Genomic DNA, 14,721 nt, shown 5'->3' with positions numbered 1-14,721 from the left:
TTAAAATTAAACATCCCACTCCACAAACCCAGAAAGCTCCAAATTAGTATCTCTATCTTTACCAAAGATATTGCAAATACACCCTTATGACAAACTTGGATAGACAGAGTGTTTTAATTTATTCAACATTTACCAGCACATGCTCTGAAACTTGCAACATAACACCTAGCTGTTACTGGGATATTACAAATACGCTCTTTTGGCAATCTGGATACAAATAGTACCTTTCGATTTAGTTTTAAACCTCCTCAACTTACTTTGAAAAATAAGACTTAATGCCTTATTCTTTTCCTAAGACATTGTATCTATACCATTTTGAAAACCTGGATGCCCTTAAATTCTTTTGTTATGGTCCAATAACAGTAGCAACAATAGTAATAGTAGTAACCCTCAAAGTTTCAACTTAATACCATCAGACACTTAAAATATTACTGATATACCCTATTTATAATCAGTAAGTCCGTAGTGCCTTTTGATTCGCACTTAGTAATAAGTAGAAACTTTCCATGGAAGTTTCTACTTTATAGCCTATTACAGTCCTAAGACATCGCACCTATGCCATTTTGATATCATAAGTACAGTTACACTATTTTCATTCAGTTCAATAGTAGCAGTAGTAATAGTAAAAAGTAGCAACTGAAGTGGTAGTAATATTAGTCACCCTGAAAATTTTAGCTTAAAACTCTATGGCGCTGCTGGTACATTGCAGATCAGATACACTCTTTGATAACCCGCATGCCGAAAGTGCGTTTTTAATTCGTTCAAAATCCCCTCAAAATACTCTGGAAGCTTAACTTAATAATCTAAGCCGCAGCCTGCAGGCACATAGTTTGTTTTGTTTAGTTCAAGATCTAAACATTTCTTTTCTAAACTTCTACTTTAATATCCTTAAAATTAGCAATTATAGTAGCAGAGGCAGTGATAATAGTAGGACCATCTGGAGTAGTAATAGAGAAAGCGGAATTGGTGTTATTGGTAGCGGTAGTAGTATTCACAGAGTGCCATTTTGGTTAATTCCACATCAGAAATATAGCAATACACCCTTTTAATACCCTGCTTGCACATAGTGTATTTTGATTTAGTCCAACATTCTCCTCAAAAATCCCTGGAAGTTTCACCTTTATACCATTAGCCTTAGCAATAGTAGTACTAGTAACAGTTGCAGTAGTGTATTAGTTCAACATACCCCTCAACATTAACTGAAAGTTTCTCCTTAATACCCTTAGTAGTAGTAGTAGCAGTAGTTATATTAGTATGCATATAGAATCTTTTGTTGGTTGAATCTCCCCCCAAAACAATCGCTGAAAGTTTCATCTTGATACTCTTAAGCTGTTCCTGGGATATAACTCTTACACCCTTTTGATATGCATCGACATAGTAGGTCTCGATTTAGATCAATATCCCACTCAAAATTCCCTAGAGGTTTCACCATAACGCCCTTAGCTTTTTAGCAGTAGCAGTAGTATGGATATTGTGCCTTTTAGTTAGACTCATCATCCCCGTTAACGTACCCTGAAGGTTTCAACAAAATACCTTAAGTCGTTCCTGTTATATTGCAGATACACCCTTTTGACTACCTGCATACACATAATGCGTTTTGATTCAGTTCAACATCCTCCAAAAAATGCCCTGTAAGTTTCACATGAATATCCTTAGCCTCATTGGCAGCAGTAGTCGTAGTAGCAGAAGTAGCTGATATAGTATTAGCACCAATTTGCCAATGGTCCCTTTTGGTTAGTTTAATATGCCCATCAACATGCACTGAAAGTTCCAAATTAAGGTTCAAAGCTATTCCTGAGAAATTGCTGATACGCCCTTTTGGCAACCTGCGTGCACATAGTGTTTCGATTCGGTTCAATATACCCCTAAACACTCCCTTTCACCAATAGCATTATAATCCAAGCATTATGGTGCAAATAATATTAAATATTGTTGCTTTTTTTCCTACGTGTAAATAGTGCGTCAAAATCTGGATTGTTGTTGAGAAAAATCGAAAGAAAATGTTCTTTATTTAATCAATAAAAAGACTGGCAATTAAAAACCAACAGAAATTAGTTTTAAGAATATTTTCCCACAAAAATACTGTTTCAAAAAAAAAAGTAAAGAGCTACATCAAATCAACGATGAGCAGAAATAAAGTGATGTAAACTTCCAAGCCTAAAACTACCATAAATCACCGTCAGTAAATTCAAACTTGATACCCTAAGCAGTTCCTTAGACATTACTGATATGTCCTTTTGAAAACCTGCATGCACACTGTGTGTTTTGATTTATTTGAACATACCTTCAATATTCCATAAGATTTCCACCTTAATCACCCTTAGCTTTCGTAGTAGTAACAGTGGTTGGTAGCAGTTGTAGCATGCACACATTACAATTTGGTTAGGTGAACATCTAATTCATAATGCCCTGAAAGTTTAAACTTAATACTCTACACCGTTCCTAAGACATAGATGATATGCCTTTTCTGTAATCTCAATGCACATAGTGGGTTTTGATTTAGCTCGACTTTTCCCACAAAATTCCCTGACATTTTTACTTTAATACCCCTAGCCTTAGTTGTAGTCACAGTAGTTTTAGTAGTAGCGTACATACAATGTCTTTGGCTGATCACCCCCCTTATCATTCCTTCCAAGTACCAAAACAATAACTTAAGCCATTCCTGAGATACAACTTTTTGACAAGCTGCATGCCCACAGTGTTTTGAATTAGTTCAACACTCCCCTCGATATTCCTCGAAAGCGTCACTTGAATGCCCTGGGCGCTTTTAGACACCAAAGGTCAAATACGCCCCAATTTTCTATTAATAAATTCTAAATGTAAAACAATGGGCGAATTGTATAACCTACAGCCCTTGCCTCAAGGACTGTTAGAGTTGTCATCCACAGAGGCATGTTTTTGGACCTTTAAAACTATACTGAACAAAATAGCTATTTCAAAATTTTCATCGGAAGTTAAAACCTTAATTAATGAATTTCACCAACTAATCATTCCCATGATCATTCCCTGAAAGTTCCAGCTCAATACTCTAATCCATTCCTGAGATGAATTCTGGGGCTGTCATACCCAGAAGCATAGTTATTTGACCTTCCAACTATGCTGAATTTAATCGCAATCTCTAAATTTTAATCGGTTTTGGGAGAACAAAGCCGTGTGAGGGAGACTGGTTGTCCTCCAACCACTTTTGTCTCTTCAAAAAGGCACTAGAACTTACAACTGCCAATGGAATTAGCCCCAACCAAAGTTTAAACGACAACTCCTTCCATAAGAAGCGTCTTGGTGAAAAAAAGCATAGAACTCACTGCGCTTTTTACTTAGGTAGCACTATTGCACTGCCTATGATTGCGGCAGACGTTATATGGAGATACGGTAAATAGTCACTGGGTTATTTTTTATTCAAGATTCGATCAAACTAATTTAGCATACCAAAGAAAATGAATGGGGAAAAGTGCAAATATCCTCCTTCATTCATAGTAACCATACTGGTGCCCAAAGCAGAGTTCTGTCACTTACTGACATTTATGTCCAAGATGAGATTGTGTAAAGAATATGATTATTTACCTCAACACCTTTTTAATATCTAAGATCCTACCTTGAAAAATGACAAATAATTTTTTGTGGTTACGAAGCAATCCTGTTACGTTTCGAATCAGCACTCTAGCAAAGCTCGTCGTATTTCCTTTAGGAGAAATTGTTAATAAATTTCTTGTGTTGCGAGCGATTTGGAGAGGCAACACTGCCTTTGAGATATACCCCATCAATTTTCTAAGTAACTACTACAACTACTTCTAGTCCTAAAAAATCACAACTACCAAGCACCGGAGTGCAACAGATTTGCACACTCTCCTCTCCCCCTCTCAATTTATTCAAAGCTTCACCCTTTACCTCCTCTAATGAGGTCCCCATTTCCTTCAAACCTCTTCTAGTGAACTTGTTCTATCTCATTTGGGAAGACCAATTTCCGTTAAAATCGGTCACTTAAAGCATTGAAAATGTATGTTCTTTCGTTCCGGTAAGCTTACATGTAAAGACTATGTAAAGGGTATTATGTAAGGGCAATGAATACGACAAATCTGTACGAAATTACTGACAGTTAAGTCAAGTTGATTATTAAAAAAAGATGATATTTTTTTTTTTTTTTTTTTTTTTATATATATATATATATATATATAAAGTGTGCATATCAACAACGAAACATAACTATTATTTCAAAAATATTTAATGCTTTCCTTAAAGATAAAGGGTGCATTGCAGGAAAGACAGCATACGGGTAAGGGTCCGACGCCTATTTTTTTTTTTTTTATTCTTTCAACGAGATATGTTACTTCAATAATTTCCGTAGATATTTCGTTTCTTTTGAAATAAAGAAGTAGCTTTCGGCTTGTGAGATTAGAATTAGTGGTGGAACTGACACTGTGTTTTTACCCATTTTTCCTATAATCCAACAATGGTCTTTCCAAACATTCGCCTACGAGGCTTAACAGGGCTCATTGCTCCAATAAGCCAGTTTTAGTTCTGAACTATACAGTTCTTTGTAAAATTGTTATATGAATCGCGGATGCATATCTGGAGGTAATAAACAGTTCTGTAGTTTAAACAAAACACACAAAATTTTCATAATTCGTGCGACTTTTCAGGTTGCTTTTTGGACTTTAAAATGGGCAGAACATTTTGAGAAATTGCTAAACCGAGATAGAGTTGCAGAAAAAGATATAGAGAAAAATGAAAAAGTTTGTGATACCTTGGATGTGAAGGAAGATTTGTTTTGTGAGGATGAGTTAACGAAAGTAATAAAAGGATTAAATAATAATAATGCTCCAGGTGCTGATAGGATGGTAAATGATTTTCTTAAATATGGTGGCTCTGAGGTTAGAAATAAGTTACTGAAGATTATGAATATGATTTTTGAAAAAGGGGAAGTACCAAATGATTATACGAACACCGTAATTAAATCACTTTACAAGAGAGGTGATAAGAACGAGTGTGGTAATTATCGTGGGATTAGTCTGGTCTCTGTAGGTAGTAAATTACTTAGTAATATAATACTTTTTAGACTGAGAGATGCCGTAGACAAAGCTTTAAAAGAAGAACAATGCGGTTTAGAAAAGGTAGAGGACTTGTCGACCAAATATCCACTCTCAGACTAATAATTGAGAAGTGCCTGAGTGTTCAAACACCTTTGTTCCTCAGTTTTATAGAATATGAGGAAGCATTGATTCTGTTGATAGAAGACCTTTAATAAAGTTTTTATCCTTGTATGGTATACCAGACAAATACATTAAAGTGATTAGTGCTATGTATGAGAATAACACTGCTGCGGTTAAGGTAGGAAATGCGGTTAGCAGCTGGTTTTGTACTAAATCAGGAGTTAAGCAGGGTTTTGTTCTATCCCCCTTTATATTGATTATTTTGATGGACTTTGTTTTAAGGAGCACAGGAAAGTCAATGGGAGACCACGGAATCGAATGGGGAGGAAAGTCTCCAGGACTTGGATTAAGCAGATGATTTAAGCATCCTAGATGTAAGTGTGAGCAAAATGAATGAAGTTTTAGTGGTTTTGCGAGTTCAGGGGCTAGAATTGGTTTGAAAATTAATGTTAGGAAGACTAAGTCACTAAGGCTAGGAATAAGTGAAGATGAAAAGGTGATGTTGGGTAATGAAAAGATTGATCAGGTGGGCAGCTTCACTTACCTTGGTAGTATTATTAGCTAAGATGGGAGCAGTGAAGATGTTAAAAGTAGAATAGCCAAAGCTCAGGGTGTTTTCTCACAGTTAAAAAAAAATCTGGAGGAATAGGAAGATAAGTCTGCAAACCAAGATTAGAATATTAGAAGCTACAGTGATGACAGTGGTCAAATATGGCTCTGAAGCATGAGCGCTCCGAAAAGCGGATTAAGATTTACTAAATGTTTTCCAGAGAAATTGCTTAAGGATTTTTCTGGGTACCCGGCTGACTGACCGTATTTCAAACAATAGGCTATACGAAAAATGTGGTTCAATACCACTCTCTAGGGCTATAATGAAAGAAAGGTTGAGGTGGCTAGGGCACGTTGTGCAGATGAAGGATGACAGATTGCCGAAGATTGTTCTTTTCGGCCAACCATCTAGGGCTAAACGGAAAGCAGGTCGTCCCCGTCTGGGGTGGGAGGACGTCACAAAGAAAGATTTAAAGGAAAAGGGAACTTCGTGGGTGGGTATAAAAAAGGGAGGCTTTGAAGAGATTAGGGTGGAGGAGGAGCGTGCGTAGCTGTGTTGGCCTCAGGCGACTAGGTGCTGCGGTGAGTTGTTAGTAGTAGTAGTAGTAGGTCTGTAGAAATAGGGATAGATGGTATCGTTGCCTATGTAAATTTGGTGTAGGAAAAGAAAACAGTAATAACTACAGACTGCTTCAGTTTTGTAAGTTAACAACCTAGTTATAACCAATACAGTTTATGGTCATAAAATGACCGCCAAGTCAACATGGTATTCACATGATGGTAAGACAGCTAACATTATTGATTATGTTACTGTAAACCAAAGACTGAGAGGATCAATACAAGATACGTGGGTATATAAAAGTGCTGCTATTGATATTTAAAGTAAAGACCGCCATCTAGTAGTGTATAGGGTTAATTCGGGAAGTTATGACTTTGATAGACTCCCGGACGAGAATTTGAAACAAACCATAAGCTATACGAAAATATATGGTTCAACCCCGCTTTCTAGGGCTATAATTAGAGAAAGGTTGAGCTGGCTAGGGCAAAATCTACAGATGAAGGATGACGGATTGCAGAAGACTGTCGTTTTCAGCCAACGAAAAGCAGGTCTTCCCCTATTGCGGTGGGAGGACGTCGTAAAGAAAAATTTAAGAGAAATGGAAACTTCCTGGATGTGTTTAGAGAGAGGTGTGTTGAATAGATTGGGATGAGAGAGGAGCGTGTGTAGCTATGTCGGCCAAGGCAGTTTGGTGCTACAGTGAATTGTTAATAGTAGTAGTAGTAAAGTCAGAGGTATGATACGGACGATCATGAACGTTATTTTTGAAAAGGGAGAAGTACCTAGAGATATTAGGAAACCTTTAATGAAACCTTTTCGTGACGAGTTTTTTTTTCTCAAAAGATTTCTTTGGAAAGTAAAATACTTAGCAGGATGAAACTTATTACACTCAGAACCTGTAAGATAAAGCTTTTAATGCGTCTAACAAATTTCCTCCCAAATCAATAATTAACAAGTGTCTGAATCACCAGACCCTTTACTCATTAGTTTCACTGATTGAAACAGGCATTTGATTCAGTAAGTAAAAAAAGCTTTAATGAAGGTCCCATCTTTGAAATGGTATACAGATGATCATAGCTGGTTTTGAGTGGAAGAATATGCTAAGCAAGGTTACGTACTGGTTTATATGGATAATTTGATAGAGTCTGGCCTAAAGAACATGTCAAAGACGTATATTCTTGAATCTTTGCGGATGTGACTGAGTCAGGCGTAATATAGCTTTGATGCGGAATGCAGAACTACATAATAGCTGAACTTTTTCTAGTTTTAATTCAAATTTGCCACCAAATTGCCTTACTAAGACAAAATTAGATAGGCCAAAACTACAGATTTAATCTTGATAAAGGAAAGCGAGGGGATATCCACCCATTATTAAAACGTTACTTTGAAGTTACCATCAATTACGACTTACCGCAATGGCATTGATGACATTGGATAATCCAGAAGTACTGTTTCCCGCCAAGTTGAGGTGAGTGAGTCGTGAGCCCAGTATTTTCGTTATATCCGTTATGGCACTTTGAGACACCGGGCTACTTTTACCACTTTGTGTAATATCCTGAAAAAGAACGCAGGCAAGAATATCAAAGAGAAATCAAGAAGAACAGACAAAAAAAACAAACAAAAAGCAAAATAATACAGACAAAAAAAAAACAGAAACATAAAAAAACAGAAACAGAGAACTTTCAGAAATACCAAGTTTACTTAGAAATAGAAAATAGGATATATGAGAATGGAGACGACAAAAATAAAAGGAAAAAAATCGCTAGCTTTACAGTTTTATTAAATGTCGTACCATGTTGCCAAAAACTGCAAGCTATTTTCACTAATACTGTGATATTATCGACCGTGAATATCTTAGTCGGTCTAGTAGCTTGTCTTAACTGCCGAATAACGGTAACAAAGAATATTTTCAAGTATAAAAGTAGATCGCATTCTTCTTTTATTATTCATCCTAGTGTCGAACAAAACACAGTTACAGATTCAGCACGACTGTCGGTTCGGGCGGAGAGGAAAAAATGTCATCTTACATCTAATAATAAGAAACTAATTAAGCAGAAGTTGTGTTATACAAGACTTAAAAGGCTACCCTTGGGCTTTGCAATTTGCTGTGTTGAATCCCTCTGATGCATCTGGCATTAATTAAGGCGGTATTTTACTGGAGTTTTGCTTACTTCACAGCATTCAGTTGCTCTTTATACCTTCCCATGATCAGTTTATTAACACAGAAGATTAAACTTATGTTCTCTACGAACACATTGGAAACGACTTAAAAGTAACTGATGGAAGTACAGATCAAATTTTAAGCTTGAAGCGAACAGTTTCAAGAGGATCTAGCCAGCCTGCGAGCTTTCCTCATAAGATTCTCCTTCATCACATTTTGTTCAAAGTTTCCCTCCTTACACAATCCCAAGAAGCACTAATTTCATTTAAATTCTTCTTGTGGTCTCTACCCGCGCCAGTCGAATATATGTTCTTTTTTCCTCAAATGCACCCGATCAAAATTTTAAAATAGCCATTTTGTTCAAAATAGTCCAAAGATTAGATAAAAGTAACTGCAAGACCGACACAACCCCAGATACCGGGGACAAGTGTTGTAAGCTATGTCACAGGGGCACATAAGGTTTCATGGTAGGGATGGTCGTATAAACGTTGTAGGAGGCTAATTTTGTTGTAAATTGGTAGTTTTAGCGCCTTTTTTAAGAGTCAAAATTAATGGGATGAAGACTACCTCCCCCCCCCCATCCCCGTCCTCTTTTCCCCCCAGAAGCATCCGATCGAAATTTTTAGATAGCAATTTTATTCAAAATAGTCTAAGGATCAGATAATATTAACTGTGGGGTCGACAAAACTCCCCAGAGCCCGGGGCGCGTGTTTTAAGTTTATCCCGGGGGCATATATGGTTTTTATGGAATGGGTGATCGTATAAATTTGAAGGAGGCCTGTGGCTCATTTAGTTGAAGATTGAAAATTCTAGTTCCCTTTTTAAGTCAAAAGTGATCGGAGGGCAACTAGCCACCCCTATCCACGCCCTTTTCCCCCAAATGCACCCTCTCAAAATTTTGAGAGCCATTTTGTTCAATATAGCCTAAAGATCAGATAACAATAATTGAGAGGTCGACACAGCCTCGATTTGATTGGAAAATGAAAGTTCTAGTTCCCTTTTTAAAAGTTAAAAGTGATCAAATGGCAACTAGCCTCCCCACGCCCCATTTTCCCCAAGCTCATCCGATAAAATATGTAGATATTCATTTTGTTCTCAATACTCCAAAAACCAGACTACCAAAACTGCGGGTTCGACAACTCCCCAGAACCAGGGGGCCAATGTTGTGAGATATACCCCGGGAGAAAATAAGGTTTTTGTGGAAAGGGTGGTCACATAAACTTTGAAGAATGCTCATTTGATAGGTAACTGATAGCTCTAACTCTCTTTTTAGGGGTCAAAAGGGATCAGAGAGCAACTAACCAGTTTCAAGTTCTAGTTCGCTTTTCAAGATCCAAAAGTAGTCGAAGGGCAACAAGCCCTCTCCCCAAGCCCTCTTTTTCTCAAATGCAACCGATCAAAATTTTGAGATAGCCAATTTGTTAAACATTGCCCAGAGATAATATAAAGATGCCTCCAGGGTTAACACGCCCCCAGAGCCCGGGGGCAAGGGTTGTAAGTTATGTCCCACGGCATATGAGGTTTTATGTAAGGGGTGGTTGCATAGAATTTGGAGGAGGCTCATTTGACTGGAAACTAAAAGTTCTAGTTCCATTTTAAGAGTCGAAAGAATCGGAGAGGCACCCAATCCCCCCACCCTATACACCCTTTTCTCCAAATGGATTTGATCAAGATTTTGAGACAGCCCATTTTTTCAAAATAGTCCAAAGGCAAAATAACCATGCCTCCGGGGTTTACCCCCCCCCCATCACGGCAAGGTCTATAAGTTTTGCTAGTTGCCCATTGTTAACATACAAGGTTTTTATGGAAGGGGCGTTTTTTTACGAAATTTGGGGAAACTCATTTGATTGGAAATTGAAAGGTTAAGTTCCCTTTTTAAGAGTCAAAAGTGATCGGATGGCAACCAGACCCCCTCCCCCTTACACCCTGTCCTCCTAAATGTACCAAATCAAATTTTGTTCAAAATAGTCCAAATTTAGAATAACTATGCCTCCGAGCTTGACAACCCCCTCCCTCCACCACCTGAGGCATCGGCTATAAATTATTCAAATGACCTGCTGTTAACATAAGGTTTTTATGGAAGGGATGGTTATATAAACTCTGGAGGAGGCTCATATGACTAAAAGTAGAAAATTTTAGTTCCCCTTTTAAGAGTCAAAAGTGATCGGAGGGTAACCAGTTCCCCCCCCCCCCTCTCAGGCCCTTCTTTGCTCAAATGTATCCGAACAAAATTTTGAGAGACCAACTTTGTTTAAAATAGTCCAAAAGTAACAATTACAACTAAGCGGTTGACAATCCCCCAACTTTCTACTGGGCAAGGGCTTTAAGTTATGCAAGTTGCTTTTTGTTACTTTGATACTTTTTTTTTACTTTGACACTTTGATTTACTGATTTACGGGGCAACTTTGATTTACAGGTCAAGGAATGTACGTTATGCAAGTTGCTTATTGACACTTTGCTTACTTTGATACTTTGTTACTTTTATACTTCGTTACTTTGATACTAGTTTTGGTACTTTGATGAAACTTTGATTTTGAATTTTTTTTTTTTAAGTAAAGACCATATTAAACTTAAATCAGCAGAAATAAAACCTCAGAATGACCAGAAATTACTATTAAAGAATAAATGAAACCCGAAACGAATAGATATTAAATAAACAATCATAGCCAAACCAAAAATACAAAATGTACTAATATAAATAAATAAATCTTAAAACGAGTGAAACTTAAGTTAAATATACTAATCACGCTAAAAAACCAACAAAAATCTTTTACTATTATAGAGTAAAAGAAAACTGAAAATGAATAGAAATTAATGAACAATCAAAGCAAACAAACATACAACAGGTAATAATACAAAATCAATAAATAAATCTTAAAACAAGTAAAACAAATTGAAAATGCAAATCAGCTGAAAACAAACAAAAATCACAAGAGTTTGGCTACTGCCCCTTTTCCTAAATGTAAAAAAAGCGCACAGGAACTTTACTAAGAACCATATGTATCTTGAACAGTATTGGAAAGAACTACCAAAATTAAACTGAATATTTCATACGTATTGATATTGATTGCTGAAAGCTCATCAAATCAAGACTTTATTTCACTGTAATTTTTATTTTTACATTCAATGGTGTAATAAGTACAAAAGACAATATTTGCAATATAATTGTTTTTCAGTAAAGCGCTAATTATGCAGTGGGCTTTAGACTTTTACAATTAGGGAAGGGTTGTTTGTAGTGAATACTATGCGTGGATTGAAGAGTCTTGGAGATAATTAATACAATTAAACTTAGGAAATATAATGATATTAATTGCTGAAAGCTTATCAGTTCAAGATTTATATCACTATATATTTTATTTTCATTTACAATATTGTAATAAGTACAAAAAATATTTGTAATATAATTTGTTTTCAGTAAAGCGCAAATGACGCAGTATGCTTTAGATTTTACAGTTAGGGATGGGGACAGTCACCAAAAAAAAATCTTTAGTGATCTTTGTAACAGTATAAAAGATTTTTGTTCATTTTAAGTGAGTCAAGAAGTGAGTGTCAGTTTTCTGACCCTTTATTGGGCCCTGCTTTGAGGGGAATCAATTTTTTTTTCCGTCTGCATTGAGACACCCTTAGTCTGAGGACTTAAATTATGTTCGTCTCAAGCTTATCAGGAAAAAATTCAACCCTTCTTTACCTCCACTGAGGAGATAGGGCACTTGAACAGTTTTCTTTACATTAAGTCCCTCTTGGCTCAACGGCCTACGGTAAACCAACGGTTCAACTTGAACAGTTTTCTATACATTAAGTCCCTCGTGGTTCAACGGCCTACGGTGAACCACGGTTCAACTTGAACAGTTTTCTATACATTAAGTCCCTCTTGGTTCAACGGCCTACGGTGAACCAGCGGTTCAACTTGAACAGTTTTCTATACATTGAGTCCCTCTTGGTCCAACGGCCTACGGTGAACCATCGGTTCAACCTTAACAGTCTTCAATACATTGAGTCTCTCTTGGTCCAACGGCCTACGGTGGTAAATTTCAAACCAATCAAGAACTAAAATTTTTTAACCTATTTGCGAGACTCTTCACACAAAGTGATATTTGTTTAGAGTTCCGTGCAACTCACAAATCCAATAGCAAACAAGCCCTTTTGTTTTCATTATAAATGTATTTATAATGAATTAACAAGTAGTGTTATTTACAACCCTGGCCCTTTTAACTGAGGAGGCATGCTATCTTCTCAGAAGCATATTTATTCGCCTTTCGAATTTTTTATGAAAAAATTGCTAGCTTGTGATTTCGATGAGATGTCTCGCGGTTACGATAAGGCTAGTCAGAAAAAAGGGCACGGGAGGGGACTGTTTGCCCTCCAGTTACTTTCGAATCTTAAAAGGGGTATTAGAAATTTCAGTTTTGATCGAATGAACCCCCTTTCAACTGTCCCTGCCCCCCCCCCCCCCCACAACCAATGCTAAAAGGAGAAAACTAAGTAAAGTATAAATCGCTTTTTCACTACAACCTTCGATTTGAAATATATCATTTTAAATAGAGATTCAAACTTTTACAAAATTTAAGAGTTTGTGTGTTTTACCCAAGTAGCACCATAATCAAATCAGGTAATAAAAATAAAAAAATCATAAATAATATTGATTTTTCTTAATTTTAACGTCATAATTACGATGCAAAAGTGGAAAAGTGAAATGGTAAGACATTCAATTAAAAAGTATGTATTAGTACTTATTCGTTCCCTTTCTTGTCTTAACTAAATGCAAAGAGGACACCATGACTACAAAGTGGAGTTTTCGTCTAAGAAAAGCATTCGTGTTATTTTTCAAATTAATCTTTCAAATAAATTTTTCATCATTATCATGGTTGCAGCGGCAGCTGCAACCTAGTAAAGAACGAACCACAGCCCTTAGTGTCCAACAGTTAAAAAAACGCTTTAAGAAAAAAGCCTACTGAAAAAAATTGCCATATGACACTGACTCAGGAATGGTAACTATTATTTCGGTTCGTCTTAAAAGTAAAAGTTTATTGCGAAAAAAAATTTATGGTGATTTCGAAAAAAAACCTGAAAACCCTAAAAAATGGCGTCAGATAAAAATGAAAAGTGTACCATTGGAATCAGCGTGGTCGAAAACCTCACAGAGGGAAATTACAGCCCCCCACCTTGAACAACAAGGAAAATCACTTTTTTGCATCGGTAGCACTGATCTGTCTTTTTTTTTTTTCAACGGGCCAAGCGGGCTACCAGAACATCATAGAGATGCTTAATGGCTCATTAATAAACTATTTCGTATATCTATGTGCTTTCTATAAGTTCCGCCATCTGCAAGTGCCATATAGCACTGTTTGTGCCATTTCTCAAGGGGTGGCACTAGCAAGCTACTAGAACATCGTAGACAGATCTTTTATAGCTCATATAAAAGACATTGCTCATATCTACGTCCTTTATATTTGTCAATCATGGTTTGTCCCTTCTTATGATTACTGTTCAGATAATCCACTATTTTTGCAAATGTCATGCACTCATTTTTAAAAGCATATCACAGGAAGGCTCATTATAAACCTATTACTCATATATATGTGCTTTTTATCAATTTTATCATCCAAAAGTGCCATTTAGCACTAAAACGGCACTTTTGGTACCACTTCTTAACTGGAAGAATTAGGAGAAAAAAAACGTACTGGAGGTTTATAAGAACCCCTCAAATATACTACCCCCCCAGACCCTCTTAATAAGTTTCATAAATCGCCTACTCATTTTAAAAGTAAAAGATTATTGCGAAAACAAATTAACTAAAACCAAAAACTTTCTAACTAAAAATTTACAAAAAATTAAGCTTGAATGATCAGCGGTTTTGAATTGAACCTTCAAACTTCACTCTGCGATGAGGCGTGTGTGCTAGTTCTAATGAAGGTAATTGAGGGGAAGTGATGTCCTTGCCCCTTTAGTTTTTTGCTCCTGTCTAGGTTTTGAAAAAACATCTTTTTTGGTCATTTCATTGGAAAATGTACTTGTTTCATTTAAAAAAATGGAGGAAACAACCGTAAGTGCACTTTGTGGGAATGTGCTATCAAGTCAAATTTATAAAAAGCGATTAGGCATAAATATAAGCTTTTAAATGAGCCCTTAAACAGCTTTCTTTTGTTACAGAAGCCTTCTAGTTTTTGCTAGTCAGTAGGTGATTTATAAACCCCTGTCGTCATTATGACTTTTTAAGGCGAAATCGGCCGAGTAAAAACAGCTTTTTGCTCATCGAAAAACAAACGTTCCTGAAAAACATATAATGTTTTGTGAAGTATGGATAA

General features: G+C 36.5%; 1 protein-coding gene across 2 annotated transcripts in view; it reads right to left on the bottom strand.

The window, feature by feature from the left end:
• Positions 1 to 14,721, bottom strand: part of LOC148956965 (uncharacterized) — a 113,193-nt gene that overhangs the window by 34,874 nt on the left and 63,598 nt on the right. For both annotated transcript variants that reach the window (XM_089087963.1, XM_089087969.1), the window contains exon 4: positions 7,667 to 7,810. In XM_089087963.1, coding sequence (XP_088944089.1) covers positions 7,667 to 7,810 — 144 coding nt within the window. The remainder of the gene's footprint in view (positions 1 to 7,666; positions 7,811 to 14,721) is intronic.

The sequence above is a fragment of the Artemia sp. Qi Xiang Cuo genome, chromosome 1 (genome assembly GCF_049724085.1).
Source record: "Artemia sp. Qi Xiang Cuo chromosome 1, ASM4972408v1, whole genome shotgun sequence".
NCBI classification, from domain to species: domain Eukaryota; kingdom Metazoa; phylum Arthropoda; class Branchiopoda; order Anostraca; family Artemiidae; genus Artemia; species Artemia sp. Qi Xiang Cuo.
The sequence above is the reverse complement of the archived record's forward strand: the minus strand, read 5'-3'. Positions and strand labels throughout refer to the sequence as shown.